Genomic DNA, 16643 nt, shown 5'->3' with positions numbered 1-16643 from the left:
TCTCAGAAGAGAAAAAATCTTAAGAAAAGATTTTCACAAAAAGATGTCTGCGACATTGGAGCTCCCACAGCTAGCAGTGCAGGCTGTAAAGGCCTCATAAAAGCAGGCAAGTGGCCCAAAGGCATCAGCTGCCAGAAACTATTACAGTCCAAAGGCTCAACAAGGAGCAAAAGGCTCCATGTGCTCACTTCACTTCCATTTCACTCGTGCAGTCCTAAATTCCTGGCACAGGAATAACACAAATGTCCTGGGAAACCTTCTTATTACAAATGGAGCTAACATTAGCAGAACTGGTTTTGCTGGTATACTTTATACCAGCTCCTCAGCTGAAACAAGCTTTTCTAACAAAAGCATGCATGCTTCCCTCTATCCACTATCATTGTATGCATAACAGAGACATTTTCCAAAATAAAATATAATTAAAACCCAAATCCCTCACTGATATTTCTAATCTAGTTCACATCCCTCATACAGTCCAGTCCTTGACTGTATTAAGACTTCACCTAAACACGTCCCAAGTATAGTTCCCCATGTAAAGAAATACAGAAAATCTTTCTGTTGTGGAAGAAGCTGTTCCATTGTATTTTTACTCTCAAATGGCATAAACAATGCTGCAAGAAGCACACTAGTATCAGTATTGGTGTAATTAGAAGAGGGCTTTACCCTACTTATGTCAGTAAGAAATCTCCTGAAGAACAGACCATTGCAATAACTGACACTTGAGGTGAGAGGAGATGCCCCAGCAGCCAAGACCCTAAACACTTGTTTCTGTAACATCTGATGGATCCTCTCAAGGTGATGGGTAGAAGAAGTTTGCAAATGTCTGCAAGAGTATTTATTCTTCCTCCAAGGACAAACTGAAGAAACCTTGCTAACTGAACTGCAGCCTCCACTGACTGCAGCAGGTGTTCTAGTAGTGCTCAGACTAAATTTTCTATACTGTCAGGAGAGAAAGGTACAAAGCACAAAAAGAAATATCCATTATTTTATTAAAAAACAGATAAGAATTAAAAGAACGGCACTTGTATGATCATTTAAAAAAAAAAAAAGTACAGTAGATCTTCAATCAGAATCACACAGGAGCTGCAATCCACTGACTGTTTTAGAGTGCTTTGCTTTTTAACTGTCTAAAAATGGAAATAATTATGAAGCTCCCCAACATGCTGGGACAGCCGGGGGCTTTCTTTAAACACTTTGCAAAATAACACTCTCTCTTACCACATGAGCTCTTAATTTCTCCATTCAGAAAATCACACAGCACTTCCCTACAGTGCATAGCTGGGCAGTTCCAGAGCCTGCTTCTTCACAAAAAATCTTTGAAAGAAGACTGGTAACTAAACTTGGCTTAATTAAGCTGACAATTTCACAGCTACTTTGAACAGCTCATTAACTGCAGACTACAGCTTCTTTACAGCCAGGGCTCCACAATACATCACACAGTGAACCTGCTGACAGGAGCTGCAACTTCCAACTCACATTTCAAGAGATCAGATTTATTACTGAGGTCCTGCTTCTTCTAAAACCAGTTCAGGCCTCCTGTAATAATGACTAAAAATACTTTTCTCTGCAGTACAGTGCTACACATCACTGCAGAGAAACTCTGCATGTTAAAGGCAATTCTGTTTTACATGGGCTGCCAGGCTGAGAGTGGTGCTGGGGTGAGGACAAGTGGCTGTGGCTGAGCTGCCACAGTTGAGGGTTTACTAAGTCAGAGGGTTGGATTCTACTTAAATTAACCACAAGCTAATTGGCAAACATCCTGTACATATGTATATAGCCCTTGGACAGTCTGCTCATGTCTGTTCTGGGACAAAAGTATCTGTAGTTACAGCAATCAATTACTCTGTGCTTAAAAAATTGTGTTTAAACAAATTAATACTGCTGGCCTCAGATCATTCCTCAGTACAGAGGTCAAAGTTTCCCAAACCTAACTCAGACTCTTAAGGATATGAAGACCTCTTGCAACACCCAGCAAAAGCATAATTGTGGTATAAGCCATAATCCCTTTACCCTGGAAATCCTCTGTCATGCTTTTTTCTCTACATGATTCTTTTATTAGTTTTCCTTAAAAATCATTAAACTATTTTAGGATGGGCTAAAGAACTCTCCTTTAGAAGAATCTCTTAGAAATTCTACCTGCTGTCTTGGGACACCCTGATGTTGGGAAAGATGACAAAAAAATGCCAAGCCCTTCACCCACATCCCTCTCTGCAAAATGGAGGGGAAAAAAGAGAGGGGGAAAATGTAGGTACGACACAAATCTTTGTACCTCCTACAAAGTGGCAGGAAGCAATAGTAGTCAAGGATTTAAAGATTCCCAGGTAATATTTCACATGAGTATTTACTGAGTGTACTGTTACAGGGGTAAGTGGAAACCAGATGCCAAAGTAGTCAAAGTGATTGGCCACAGCCAGGGAAGCACCACTCAGCTTTCAGCTGAGCCCTGCTCATTTCCTTGGTACCTTTGTCCTGGAATGGAGCAGCCCTGGCACAGCAAATCCTAACAGGTGGATGGAGCTGGGTACTTCTCTGATCAGTCAGCTGGAATATCAGTCAGCTGGGGAAAAAATGTAAGGGACCATTGACCAGAAACATCAGGTTTCCTGAAGGGGGTTGATAGTTCTTTGCAGGTCATCCGTGGAGAAAGGGCAAGAGACTACACAGCCTCACTGCTAAACACACACTTGAGAAAACAACAGACTGAGGAAGACTGTGTCCCTTTCAAACTGATGATGGGAGAATTTATGAGGTTTCTCAACTTTTCAGGACAAATCACTTTTCCATAACTAGGTAAATATCTGTGGAGACAGCCGTGACTTCTGCAGCTAAACCATACCTCAGAGAGAGCTCTGAGCCTTGCAAGCACTGGACCCTGCCACTCACACTCTCCACTGGCCTCTGCTCTTGGTTTAATTTCAAAGGGACTGATGGGGCAGTGCATCCTAACCCACAATAAATCCTGTGCACCCAGTAAAAGGGTGAAAATCACAGCTACCTCTTAAGACCCACAGCCTGCACTTCCTAGCACAGCTCAAAGGCTCTCAGAGGAAATGAAGGAAAAGATTGCCATTCCCTGACCCTGCACCAGGTCTGTTCCATTTCCACAGTCTTAGGGTTTGTAAAGCAACCAAACAAGGTTACCCCACAAAGCAAAAGCTACCCAAGAACAGTGTCCCACAAACCTAGCAGGGCACAGCAGGAGAGAGTTTACATTGCCCAAAGAGCACAAGAGAGCCTTGTAAGAGCTCTCAGCAATCACAACAGCCAAGATAAAGTTAGCAGAAAACTTCAGAGCTATGTAACCTCCAAAAAGAAGCTGCTTTTAGTTTAATTGGCAAAATAAGAGATTGCAATTTCAGCTTGCTTTTTTTGACAGTCCAGCTACAAATCTCACTGTAAGTAATTCATAAGAGAGCTTAGCTTTTTAGAAAATGCGTACTTCAGTCACGCTTCTCTGAAAATTTGGTGCTTGGCAATGTTCCCGTGGTCACACTGTGAGCAGAGGCTGAGTCTGAGGATGTGACAAGCCTCTGGACTTCCCACACCTCCCACCAACCACTGGCAGGGCTTGCTCCCTCTGCCCCACTCCCACTCAGACTCTGAGGCTCTGCACTGATGCAAACAAACAAGGAAAAAAACCCTTCCAACTGGAAAAAAAAAAAAAATCCAACTAACAAACAGTGACAGCAGAATTATGTTTCTCAGAAAACTATCATAAACTGATACATCAATATTTAGCTCTCAGAACCAAAAATAGAGAATGCCCAACAATTTTTTTTTTTTTTTTATTTGCTACCAAACCAGCAGGCTGCCACTAGTGCCTGTCCTTCAGACACAGACAGACACTACCTCTGCCCTTCTCACCAAAGCCAAGGGGGAGAGGGATGGGTCAGATTCCTCACTGAGCAACTTCACTCGTTCAGTGAGTTTTAGGTAGGATGAACAAGGATCATAAAAGCTAAATCTCTCTTATCTCCAAGAATCTGGTTTTTCCTACTAGGTACCACTGCCAAAGGCAGCCTTTTGGATAAAACTTGGTTCCCAACAAGCTACTGCTCTAATACATCCATTTTAAATAGCTGTAACATGCAATAAATTCTCAGAAAACTCCTAAAAAGTAAGCAGCTGCCCCATAGTAAAACATTCCCTGCTTTGGAAGAGGCACAATGTGACATTATCAGCTGAGGGAAGAAGTGTCACTGGGAGGCTTAGGGGCTGTGAGTGACAGCAGTGCCACAGAATTTGAGCTGACTGTTCTCCTGACAGATCTCAGCTCCTCAGCACAGCAGGGAACAAGGCCACCACCTCCAGAACTGAGTACATGCCATACCATCACTAATTGACAGTAGGAGCAGAATAGCCCTTTCATCTGAAATTCTGCAGAAAGCAGATCCATTCCTGCCAAAGACAAAAAAAGAAAACCCCAAATATTAAGTAAAGGAAAAGTTCCAGCAGCATCACTGGAAGCATGAAGCACTGTCTGAGTTCACAGGACTTATTCTTCCTTTTGTTAACAGAACAAACCCTGTTTGGGTTTGCAAAGCCCCCTCTGCCTGGCTTTGAAATGTCTAATTCCTCTAAAATACCAATTTTACCCTCAGGTTTTTTCATCTGGAGGACACACTGACCTATGCATGGAAAACAACTTCGCTACCCTTGTCGTGAAGTCCTCTTCAGAATACAAACTCATACTTAGTTTCAATTCATGTCCCCTGCTTTCTTCTAAACTCTTCCATTGTTTGTTTGTGGTCCCTGTAACAGTATCTGCAGAAACAAATACATCAACCATTCACACTGGTGGTGCTGCAGTGATAAGTATGTGCTAACACTGGTTTGGAAATTAATTCTCCATTCACAAATTCCACGCAAGAGTACAATTTTTCATTGCACTCATCAGCCAAGTTTTAAGGACATAAAACTAAAATATTGGTATCATATTACACACCAAAATGGCAAAAAATGAAAAGTAAATCAGTATGTTCAGACTAAAGCAAGAAGAGGAACATGAAGAACTCTTCTTAGTTTTGTACCTTTAAATAGATCCCTTGCATCTTTCCCCAAAGCAGACTCTGCTGAGGGCAGAGACAAAGCCCTGCACACGGGGACACAGCTTGGTGTGAGGGCAGCCCTTGTGCTCTGGGTACATGGTGGCCCTGATCCTGCAGGACACAGAATTCCCACCAGGCATCCAAGTGGAAAGAGACAGCAAGCTGGCCAGGCAGGACAGGCTCCCCAGGGCAGGTCTGGGTCCTGCTGCATCACTGCTACAGAATGATCCTCAGGGGTGAGGGAACAACAACACAGCTACAAATACAGGGGGAAAAATCCTTCTGAATGCTTAGAAATTTAAGGGTCTAACTTCATGAGTGATCACTCTCAAAGGTCTTAACAGGGTTGAAAGAGTGTCATTTTAGTAACAACCTGGCCACTAATAAATCCCTTCGGTATTTGAAAATAACACTTTGCTTTGGTTTGAAAAATAAAAAGCAGATATCTCGCCAGCAATCCCAGTACCATCCACACTTCAGTACAAGCTCTGGATTCCAGTATTTATGGACCTACACTCTGATACTCATCCTGGGCTGAAATATTTATCTTTGAGTTAAAGCTCATGGAAAATGCAGTTTTTACCAGGCAGTTAAACTGTGTGCAGGACACATCACTTCTGCTTCGAGTTACCAGAGTAATAGGTGTGGCTGTCCTCAACCATTTGTGGAATTTCTCACCAAACTTATGAAAAGTTATGAAGGAAGGGAAAAATAAAAAAAAACAAACCATACCAAAAAAAAAAATCAACCAAAAAACTTAAAAAATTGGAAGGAAAAGCAGACAGTATTCCAAAAAGAACACACATCTGCAAATTAATCATCTCAGCTCAACACTGATTTTGACCTACCTACATATCCCATAGACATGTTTGTGCATTTAAACCTGGAATTAAAAGCACTGCTGTAAAACAGAGCTCTACACCTCAGTGTCAGAAGAGCCACAACCCTGATAACTCAGTGGGAATGAGGAACATCTTTCTGATGATGCTAAAGTGCAGCTACTCCTAAATACAGGAAGATTGCTTTCAATGCAGACAAAGGTTCTTTTGTTGTGCTTTAATTAACAAATTAGCTTAGTTTTTTTTCCAAAGAAAATTCTTATAAAGAAGGTTTACTTTGCCAATCACTTACTGAGGTTGTTTTTCTGCTTAAATTTTATTACAGATAACACAACTTCAGTCTCAAAGGCAGAACAGGATAGTAAATGTGTAACTTTAAAATAAGTTGTCTTTTAGTGACAAATAAGATGGGGCCTCATCAAGTTTCCACCGCATCCCAGCAGGGAGCTAAAGGTCACTGCTAACTCAAAATGAAAACAATGGGAAGTAGAGGATGCCATTCTTTCATATTTGTCCAGTGATTCTGTTTTCTTTGCATGGATTTACTTAGGAAACTGGGAAGTCTAAAACACAATGAAAAGATTTCAATGTCACCATTTTCCCCAGTAACAAGACCAATAATCTATTCATGTCACTTCGTAAAATGTTTGATTTACAAAGCAAAGTACATCTTCCTTGAAAAAGGCATAAAAAATGTTTGGTTTCCTATGCAACTTTCAAATTAACATGCAAAATAATTCTGCTTTTGCCAAAAAAATAATGAGTTCTCATTTCCAACAAAGAAGCAGACAGGCCTTAAATATGTTAAAATATTATTTAACAAACAGACTAATATATATCCTGATTTTTAAAAATCCTTGAAATAGTATCAGTTTAGTTCACTCAGAAATGAAAGACCCATCTGGCCAACAAAGAGATTTTCTTTACACAAAAAAAAAAATATGTTATCCCAATTTCTCAGGATCTCGTGCTCAAAAATTGTCTATCAGGTAATAAAGTGGCAGAACCAAAAGCCACATTTCCTGCCACTCCAAGCGAGGGTGGGAATCCTTATTTGAGTCCCCCATGCTGGAATCAGTCTTCTTCATGAGCAACATTTTATTCCCAAAACTGCTTTTAAATCTTGAATATTCCTTTTTCATCCCAAGCTCTTCTGCAATGCAAGGACATTAACTCTCTACATATATCTGCAGACTACCTTTGAACATTGAAAACACTATCAAAACCCATCTCAAATTATCTTGTCTACCACATTCAAAACAGATATAACCTAATTTATGTCAACACATTTCCATGTCAAAAAGCAGGTTCCAGCTCTCTCCCTTTCTCCTGGAACAAAGCCATACATGTGGGAGCTGGCTTACACAATGCTAAGCCTTTCACTTTATGCAGAGTGACAGAGTTACAGATTTTACAAGAAACAGAAGAAAAGGGCCTGGGAGTTTGATGTGAGGCCAACAGTACAACCCATAGCAAAAGAGAACGGTCTGGAAGAATGCACAAATTAGAGACTCTGCTATTTAACTTCACAGCAAGTGTAACACCATCCTTTATTACATTTTGGCCCTAAAGGGGGTATCAAGAAAGAACCTAAAAGGGGCTGAATGCTGAAATTTTTTTGCAAAGCAGAGGACTTAAACATCACTTCCTCGGTGCCTTTGAAACTTAAAAATCTGACTCTGGGCAATAAAACTATTTAGTATGTCATGCACATTAAAGCTATTCAATTTGTATCTTGTCATCCTGTGCCAATTTAAATTACAGTTATATGATGATACCTAATTATTTTACCCAAAGAGCAGATAGCAATGTGTAGAATGCCACAGGACCAAGCCAATTCCTACTGAACCTCCACTGGATGAATGTGTCTTATATATAAAAACACTGAAATTCACATGGAAAACTGAGCTTGGGACATGAAATCATGCTCTGTGTGCAACCTTGGAAACATTGCTAACAAGGTTTTAATTCCATCCATGGCTGGTAAAGCAATTTACAGTGCGGGCATATTATATCCATATACACCACCAAAACAGAACACAATGCTAAAATGTTCTCCTATGTGTGCAGGTGCTTCTGTGGCCCCCTTATAAAATGACAATGTAAATCTTGTATTGAAACTATTTCACCTTGAGGCCACTCTGCTCATTATCATATTTGCTTTAAGCTTCTTTCACTTTTTGCTGAGAGCTATAAAAGCTTTAGCTGTCCATATCTCAAAACACTTATTTCTTCTTTGAGGACTCATTTGAAAGTCAGTTGAGATTCCAACTGCTCAAAAAGTGGAATATTTTCAGTGTATTGTTACTATTGCTTAAGTAAGCCAATTCTGGAGTCCTTTCTCAATGTGACAGCCAAGAGAGGTGAACAAATGTTCATATAATACTAAAACAAAACAGCTATTTATCACTGTTGGTAGTGGCGACTGCTGGATATAACAATTTCAATGGATGTTAAAAATAATTTTCACTCAAATACCTCTCCCTTTCTTGACATGGACATTTACTTTAACCTGAGGAACAAATATTAAAGCATGCAAAATGGAAAGCAAAACAGTTTTCCAAACAGTATTTTTTTTCTTAGATTCAAATGAACCATGAATAACTTTCTTAATAAAACATTCTTCATTGTCACACAGATTGTAAGCGTCCTCCAACCTACAATTTATTGAATAAGAAGTATTTGCAAGTGGGTGTAACCATTTTGTACCTTTAATTTATACTTAAACTTAGCATTTTGAATGTAAAATCTGAATTGCTTGTATATTAAATAGCAAGGCAAAGCTGTTAACTTGCATTGGAATTTCACACCACATGTAATATTGGGAATGGTAAAAACTCATTAATACATCACCTCCTGTTATTCTGCCTGGCTTATAAGTACACTCTACAAGTAGAAAATTTCTCACTGTAAATGTACTTACACTTCAATCTGAGCCATACAATTAAGAATACAAAAGGTACAACACAGTAAGAAAAACATCTAGAACTAAAGAGAAATAAAGGCTTGGTTTTAATACTTCCTCTATTGACAGATTCAGCTGGCAGAAAAGGAAAAGCTTAGTACTTAACTACATAAAATGGCCAGGGAAAAGACACAGAGCAAACTCAGACAGCAGCACTGAAGAACAGCAGAAAAGGCACAAGAATTTTCAGCTGAGTTTCAGTGAAGTTTTTACCAGCAGAAAATACTCCAGAAATTCAGGGTCTAACCTTGCTCATCTCAGGCACACCAAGAATTGTCCTCAGAAGCAGTGACACATTTTGCATGAGTTGGTTTGCATGACAAGAAGAGGTACCAATAATAATGCTTTGAAAATTGAAACCACAGCTTATGCTGTCTTTGTAGTGTAGCCATCTATATAATGTGAGTGATTTATAGTTTGGTTTTTTTCCAATTTACATAACAAACAACAAGAAACTTAAAAAGATAAAAATTAGACCTAAACATGAGCCCAGCTCACATGTTACTACACCACTTCACTTCATACAATTTAAAAATTAGACTCCCATCCCCTGGAGAAAGAGTTCATACCTTTACAACAACAGCATTAAAAGTATCAGTCTGAAAGTCTGGAGCCCTAAAGACTGAGAAAAGTTCATGGATGTCAGCGTGGGAAGGATCCTCTCAGTGCAAGCAAGGATCTCTGTACAGGAGAGCTGACGTCAGTGGAAGTGGGAGGGAAATGGGGATGGGAAATGATTGAGGACAGTTTCAGTGGGAACAGGGAGGATTCAGGAGAGGGTGGATGGCCTCAGTGGAAGCATGGACAGAAAGTGTGGGAGTATCAAAGGGAGGGAGTGCTCGAGTGTTCCGAGGGAAAGGAATTACCAGACAGGGAGGAAAAGAGCAGACAGCTTAATGGACTAAATAACGTGCTGCTAACTGCTGAAATGAGATCCACGGAGCACTGCAGGTGCCATGGAGCACACAGCCTATGCAGAATTATGCAACACGGGCTTGCAGTGGCTGCAAAATTCACAGGCAATTTCAGGGCTTGAATGCAGAAAACTTACTGGCTGTAGGGGCATGGATTGAAACTGGCTGCCCCTCATCAGCTGATAAATCAAAAGACTATTTCACATTTGGTCCTTCTGACTTGGGAGTCATTTTAATTTCAAACAAATGAAGTGTGGATTTAGTCTCTGATCCCCTTGCACCCAAATGCGCATATTTCTGTATTAAATGTACCAACAAGGAGAGTTCCTCAAGAAAAGAGGAAGGAAATCTTACATACGTAAAAGAATGACAGAGCAAAATCAAGGTGCTACAGTGTATATTAATGTGCTGGAGAAGAGCCATACACACACAGGATGTTGGGATAGCATTTGATTATGAATATCCCAGCCAATTCTAAATAAACACCAAGAAGTCCTTATGCCTTTCAGCATTTACTCCACTTATGTTATGGATTAAACAGTTATTGTAATGGTGTTTAAGCAGGTTTCTATAAATCCAAGTACCTTTATCACAAATTCAACTACAAAAATATCTGAAAATCATAACTAATATATATGAAAAGGACAGACTGTCACAATTTTGAGTCCACTTCCTTGAGATTTTTAGAGTTAAAACAAAAATCAGGGAAACTCCTCTCTGTAACAGTACTGGTTGAGCGTAATTTGACATTCAAAGCCCAGTCCTTGCATCCAAGTCCTGCTCATCTTTCACTAGTACAGGGTTTCATCTGCAGAGGCAATACATTGAAAATTAAGGAAGAGCTTCCATGGCTGGTTCACTGTTTAAATATGGCACTTAATCTGAGATGTTCATAATTGTCAAATAAAAGCCACATATGAAAATACTAATTAAGGAGGGAGATAGAGGTGCCATGACCTAAAAGAGGTCTTCCATTTCTCACATATTGTCACCATATTCATACACAGCAGAAGTGGGTATTACAGCATTTACCTCTGCTCACACACACTTTCAGGATTATTCTGCAAATTTGGGTGGATTAATTTAGGGTTCCCCATACTAGAAAACAACACATCACTTTTTTAGCTACAGTTTATAAATTGATGCAAATCACAAGATACAGTATGCTCACACTACCCATCCAGAAAATGACCCTCTGCTATTTGGCCAGGAGAAAGATATAACAAGACATGAACACAAAACCAGAGTAAATCAGGGGCTAGTTAGCAATAGATATACATTTTACAACTAACATGGGACTTTTTTTTTCTTTTTGATACATTTTCTGACTGGAAAAATGTGCACTATAGCTAGCAAACTGATTCAGTAATAGTAATATAATAGTAAATATTATTGCACTATTAAAACTATCCGTGTTTTAATGAACTTAACACTAATGCCAGCCAAAGTGAAAACATGAAATTTACACAAGGCCAAGTTTTGTTCATAGCTCTAACACAGCATTCTGTTGGCTTTAATTTGAGAATATACAACAACTTAAAGCACCCTGAAACCAAGTAAAAATGTCATTCAGGCAGATTACTGGCGATTCACACAAATTCTGGGTGACACCACCAGTGCCCAAAGCACACCAGGTTTGCAGCATTTCGTGTTTGTGTGAAGGAATCCCCGGGGCCATAAAGAGTGTACTACACACTCCAAGAAATAGCAATGGTTCTTAGTAGCACCCTAACTCTTACAGCTCTTCCTCAAAACAAAAATCCTTTTAATTACAAAACAGCACAACATCCTGCCCAATGATCCTTTTGCCTTCAGGAATTTCAGGCTCCTGCACATTGTTTTCAATTTTCTCACTCTTTCCAAACTTCACTGGGCTGTGAGAACTGCTCTGCAGTGATTCCTCACTCCAGCACAATCTCTGAGCCAGCACAGTTATCTAGCACTGCAAATCTGGTCCTACTACACACATTAATGATAAATGCAGAGAAAGAAACACCATGCTGCCTGACAGCTCTAAAGATTATTACAGGGTTTTGCACATGAAAATAATGTAGATGTGATGTGTCCAACAGATTTTGTATTCAACTGATCACAAAGAGAGCTCCATTTTCATTTCTCAGAACCCATCTTTCACAGAACTGTGCTAAAGAGTGATGGCAGGGGCAGAAAATGTGACTGAGTGATAAAAATCTGAGTGGCTGTCAATGAGATGACAGCATGCATACAAACCAACAGCAACCTATGGAGTCTGGCTGAATTATCCAAACCTAGTAACAAGAATTTGTACAGAGTTCTTGAAGGTGAACAACAAAATTTAACTAAATTAAGATTGCTTCCCACACATGCTTCTGGAAACAGGTTTGAGGGATTTTTTTCCCCTTAGACAATCACACAAGACAAATTCACAGAACAAAAATTTGAAAAGACTACTTTTGATTCAGGTTTTGTAACATTCAGTTATAATCCCTATTACAAATTCAGCTAGCAAAACAACTGTCAGGACTTAGATGACAGCTGAAGCTTGCTCAGCGTGGCTGCTGTGTTAAACACGCCGTGAGCTCATCTATCGCGTGTGAACAGGGCCGTAAAGTTCATTTCCTGTGCAGTGCTCTTAACACTGAAATTGAGTTTAGTACACCACCATTCAGCTTCATGTTCTTAGTTAAGTATTGCTAATTCCTCCCCAGCTCACTACTCTCAAAGTATTGCTAATTTTTAAGACTTTTTAAAACAATGAAACTTATTAAACTATGACCAAAGATTACCAAATCTGAAGGAAAACAATCAAAGAAAATCACCCACATAATTGAAGTAAATTATTCCAGGTCAATACTCTAGAAGTTGTCTTAATAAGCAAGTAAAATCCCTAAGAAAAGAACAAATCATTAGATTTTCTGTTAGTCTGCAAAGCACTTGACATTCAGCTAGATCTCACTTGCATCTCAAGCCTGTGTCTTATATTTACAACATGTGTGTCTCAGTTCTTATCACAGCAACCAGAAGAGATCAGCCATGTTATATAATATCCCCAGGGCTGCTACAATGTGTTTTTTCTTACATTTGCAACTACTCATTTTTACAAAATAAAAAATAGTTTCCAAAAAAAAAAAAAGAGCAAAGATATAATCCAAACCTATAACATTAGGAGCTAAAGTACAACCCATAAATAAGCAGATAAAAAGCAAACAGACAAACAAGCACTCTGAACCACTGTCTCACTTCCAAGAAAATAATCACAAATCACAATTTTCTTCAGTATGTGTCTGTCAACTCCATACAGTCTTGTGTTGTGCCTCTAAAGTATGGGCGCAAACACACGGAAAAAAACCCGCAAAAAAAATCCCTATTTGCAGCAACAGACAAGGTCAACAAGTTGTTAATGTAAATCAGTACCCAGAGCAAAACACGCTGCCGCTTCACCTCTCCAAATGGAAGAGGTATGAAAAGCGATCTGCCCCTGTTTGCAGAGGGGACAAGCACGGAGAGCCCCGCCGGACGGCCCGGCACCATCGCGGGGCTCCGCGCATCCCCCGCACGGCGCGGCCCCACCGCGCCCCAGCCGACCCGGCTCCAGCCATCCATGAGGACAATTGACACCGCTCTCCTTCCCGGAATTAGGAAAACTCATTTTGTGGAGTGAAGAAAGAGGCTTGGGTACCTCCACAAAGTCGCCAAGACACTGATTAGTTTATAAACGAAAGTAAAGCCCAAACCAGGAAAAGCTCCCGCACAGCGGCCGGGAGAGTCCTTGGGCTGAACCGCTACAGCCAAGCTCCTGTTCTGAGAGAAACAGTGCTCGTGTTTAGCACCCTTTTTACCTTAACATTGGATCTGCCGGTCTGGGCCTCTGCCTCCATGCTCTGGCTGTTCTCCCTCTTGTCTTTCTTAGAGGAATTAGTCCTCTCCTCATAAGTGGATGTGTTGTAGCATTTAATGAATAATCCTGGGACGGGGTTGCCTTGCTGTTGAGACATGGTTGTGTTGGTCTGGTGAGGGAAATTGTACTCCTCAGACTCATTGCTACTGTGACAGATCACTCTGCTGTCAGAGAGGTTGGTGCTTGGAACACAGCCCATGCTTTGTGGCCACCTGGGGAATACTTCTAAATTGTATATATATATATACGTGTATATATATATGTATATATATATCTTTCCTTCCCGTTGATATTTTCCCCCTGCTTAATTTTTTTTTGTTAACAAGTTGAATCTTTCTCCTGCGTCTCCGCTACACTCTGAAGCATTGCCATCGGTCCCTTCTACACCACCAGAAACGTGTCTGTTCTCCTCGTCCTCCAGGAAACAGGTCCTTTTAGCTCAATCTCAGCAGTGGGCTGGGGAGCTGGAGGGGAGGGAAGGGGGAAATCAAGAACCGGTCGACTTCGTATTTTCACAGATTATTATTAATTTGTCTAAGCCATCTGAGAATCTTGGTAACGTTTTCTTTCCTTCTTGTGAAAGCAGGAAAAAAAAAAGAGGAGAAAAAAGGCAAAAACAACAAAAAAAGAGGCAAAAATAACAAAAAAACCCCAAGCCCCAAACCACACACACCTCGGCGTCGGCTCGGCTCTCAGAGCGGCCGGGGGCACGGCACCATCTCCTCCCCTGAGCCCGGAGCACGGCGCACTGCTCCGCGTTACCGATTAACCCGGGACCGGGCCGGGGGCCGCTCCCCACCTCCGCGTCCGCGCTCACTCCTCGCGGTCCCGCTCGGCGCTGCGCTGTGCCGGGGGTGCGCTTTGGGGTGTGCTTTGGGGCCAAAAATCAAAAACAAAACCCAACGATTTATTAAAAAATACCAGCGAAGAGCGAGAGCCGCCCGGCCGCCCCGGGGAGCGGGCTGCGCTCCTCACGCCGCGCTGGGCTCGTCCCGCGCCGCCTCGGTCGCGGGCGGGCGGGCGGCCGCCGCGGGGGTGACATTCAGGTTCCCGTCGTCGGAAGGAAGGAAGAGCCCCCCGTCAGGCGGCAGCGGGGCTCTCCGGCCGCCGCAGCGGCATCCCGGCTCAGCGCCGCGGGGCAGGGGCGGGCCGGGCCGCGGGGAGCCCCCTCGGGGGACGGGGCACGGCCCGGAGGGCTTCCCTCAGCCGCGGGGGCAGCCGGCGCGGCGGGCGGACGCATCAAAGGGCCTCCATGATGCGGTTGGTTTTTTGGGCAGAGAAGTGATGCGAAACGGCGAGAGGGGAAAAATCAAAAAATAATAAGAAAAAAAAAGGGCGAGAAAAATCAAAAAGAGCGAGAAGTAGAAGGAGAACGATCCTAGCGTCCCATCCCGGCGGCAAGGGCTGCAGCGGCGAGAGCTCTGGTTCCCGGGGCCGTGGTGTCTGCATCCCTCAGCAGGGAAATGCCTGGCTCCCCGCAGCCGCCGTCCCTCGCGCCGCGCTCACCTTGTTATTATTGATGCTCCTCGGCGGCGGCCGCGGCCCCTCCGCGCCCCGCCCGCCCCGCGCCGCCCCGCCCCGGCTCCCCCCGCACCGCCCCGGCTCCGGCTCCGGCCGAGCCAATGCAGCGCCCGGCGCCGCTGACCTCCGGCCCGCGCTGGCGTCAATGCAGATCAGCGGCCGCGGCCAATGCCGCGCCGGCCCCGCCCGAGCCCGCGCCCCGCACCGCCGCTCGCACCGCACCGCAGCGCAGCGGGGCCGCACCGCTCAGGGCGCGGGGCAGCCCCGGGACGCCGCCTCCGGGAGGCAGCGAGCCCCGAGAGACACCTGGTGCCCTGCTTCAGAAAGCGGACAACCGCCTCGGTTGTTGCCTCCCATCGTTTTCCTTTTCGGCTCTGCCCATGCCAATTTCTTTGAAAATATTTTTGAAAGCGAAGCCTGTGAAAAGGGAAGATGGTGCTATGGGTGGAGCCAGGCCCCGGGGCTTGGGAAATCAACTGCAGGCAGACTTTTCCTGGAATATGTATGTAAAATAAACCTTTTCTGTTTCTATATCGTATGAAGGTAACTATGCTTCCTTATCCTATAGATGTGCTGGGAGTCTAGATGTCTCTATGTACTGTAAGAGAGAACATGCTGTCTTTAAAGCCCCTTAGACACCATGCCCAGAGCAAAACAAGTTACTGCCATAGACAATTTGTGTTCCAGAAGTACCAGCTCAAGTGCAGCCCAGGTTCAACAACAGACATACAACAGTGTACTGTACCACAGACCACACACAACCCATGACATCTTCACCAGCCTTTCGCTTTTTTCAGTATGTCGTTCATAGCTTCTGCTACCTTTATTCTCAATAACTCACAGAGGTGCTTCTCCAAGGTCCTGCCTGTTTTCACTAGCTGAACAACAGCTCAGAGACAACAGCAATTTAGGGAAGGCCCAACCAAATTTTTGATTTAGGAACATGGCGAAAACCAAATATCAGAGACATGATTTTTATCAATAAGCTCCAGCATCTGAAGAGGGGAAAATGGTGTGTTACAGGAGGAAACTGTTTGAACTACTCCTGCTTTGTGCCATGAACACTTTTGTGGTCCCCTGGCAGAATCACTGTGTTTCGCAAGATTCCAATGCAGCAGGAGCACATTTGTGTGCATTCAGGACAGCCACTCTTTTAACAGTACCTTAACTGCATGACAAATGCCACCAGGTCATAATTAAAAGCAAAACATGCAGATAAGTGATGACTATGGACAGCAAGAATGGCAAGAAGCAGCTTTTCACTCATACATGTAACAGCATCACTTGATCCAGATGAGAGCACCTTGTAAAGTTGAGAGGTGCAAAGCCAAAAGTCAGTGCTTTTGAGAAATGTGGTTTTTCAGGATAACCACATTACTTGCAATGCAGAAATGCTTTTGTTTACTTCTCATAATTGCTAGCATTAAAGGCTGGAAAATCAAGTCTTTCCTTCCCTGATGTTTCTGCTACTGTGCAGTT

General features: G+C 42.6%; 1 protein-coding gene across 3 annotated transcripts in view; it reads right to left on the bottom strand.

Annotated features, from left to right (window-relative positions):
- Positions 1-15180, bottom strand: part of PDE8A (phosphodiesterase 8A) — a 126426-nt gene extending 111246 nt beyond the window's left edge. For 2 of the 3 annotated variants that reach the window (XM_066558443.1, XM_066558444.1), the window contains exon 1: positions 13585-14535. In XM_066558443.1, the coding sequence (XP_066414540.1) occupies positions 13585-13842 (258 nt within the window). In that variant the 5' untranslated portion in view covers positions 13843-14535. Of the gene's footprint in view, positions 1-13584; positions 14536-15149 lie in introns of those variants that run through there. The other variant, XM_066558446.1, reaches the window with a different exon arrangement.
- Positions 15181-16643: the final 1463 nt, after the last annotated feature.

The sequence above is a fragment of the Molothrus aeneus genome, chromosome 13 (assembly GCF_037042795.1).
Source record: "Molothrus aeneus isolate 106 chromosome 13, BPBGC_Maene_1.0, whole genome shotgun sequence".
Taxonomy (NCBI): domain Eukaryota; kingdom Metazoa; phylum Chordata; class Aves; order Passeriformes; family Icteridae; genus Molothrus; species Molothrus aeneus.
Note: the sequence above shows the minus strand (reverse complement) of the source record. Positions and strands in the feature narration are given on the sequence as shown.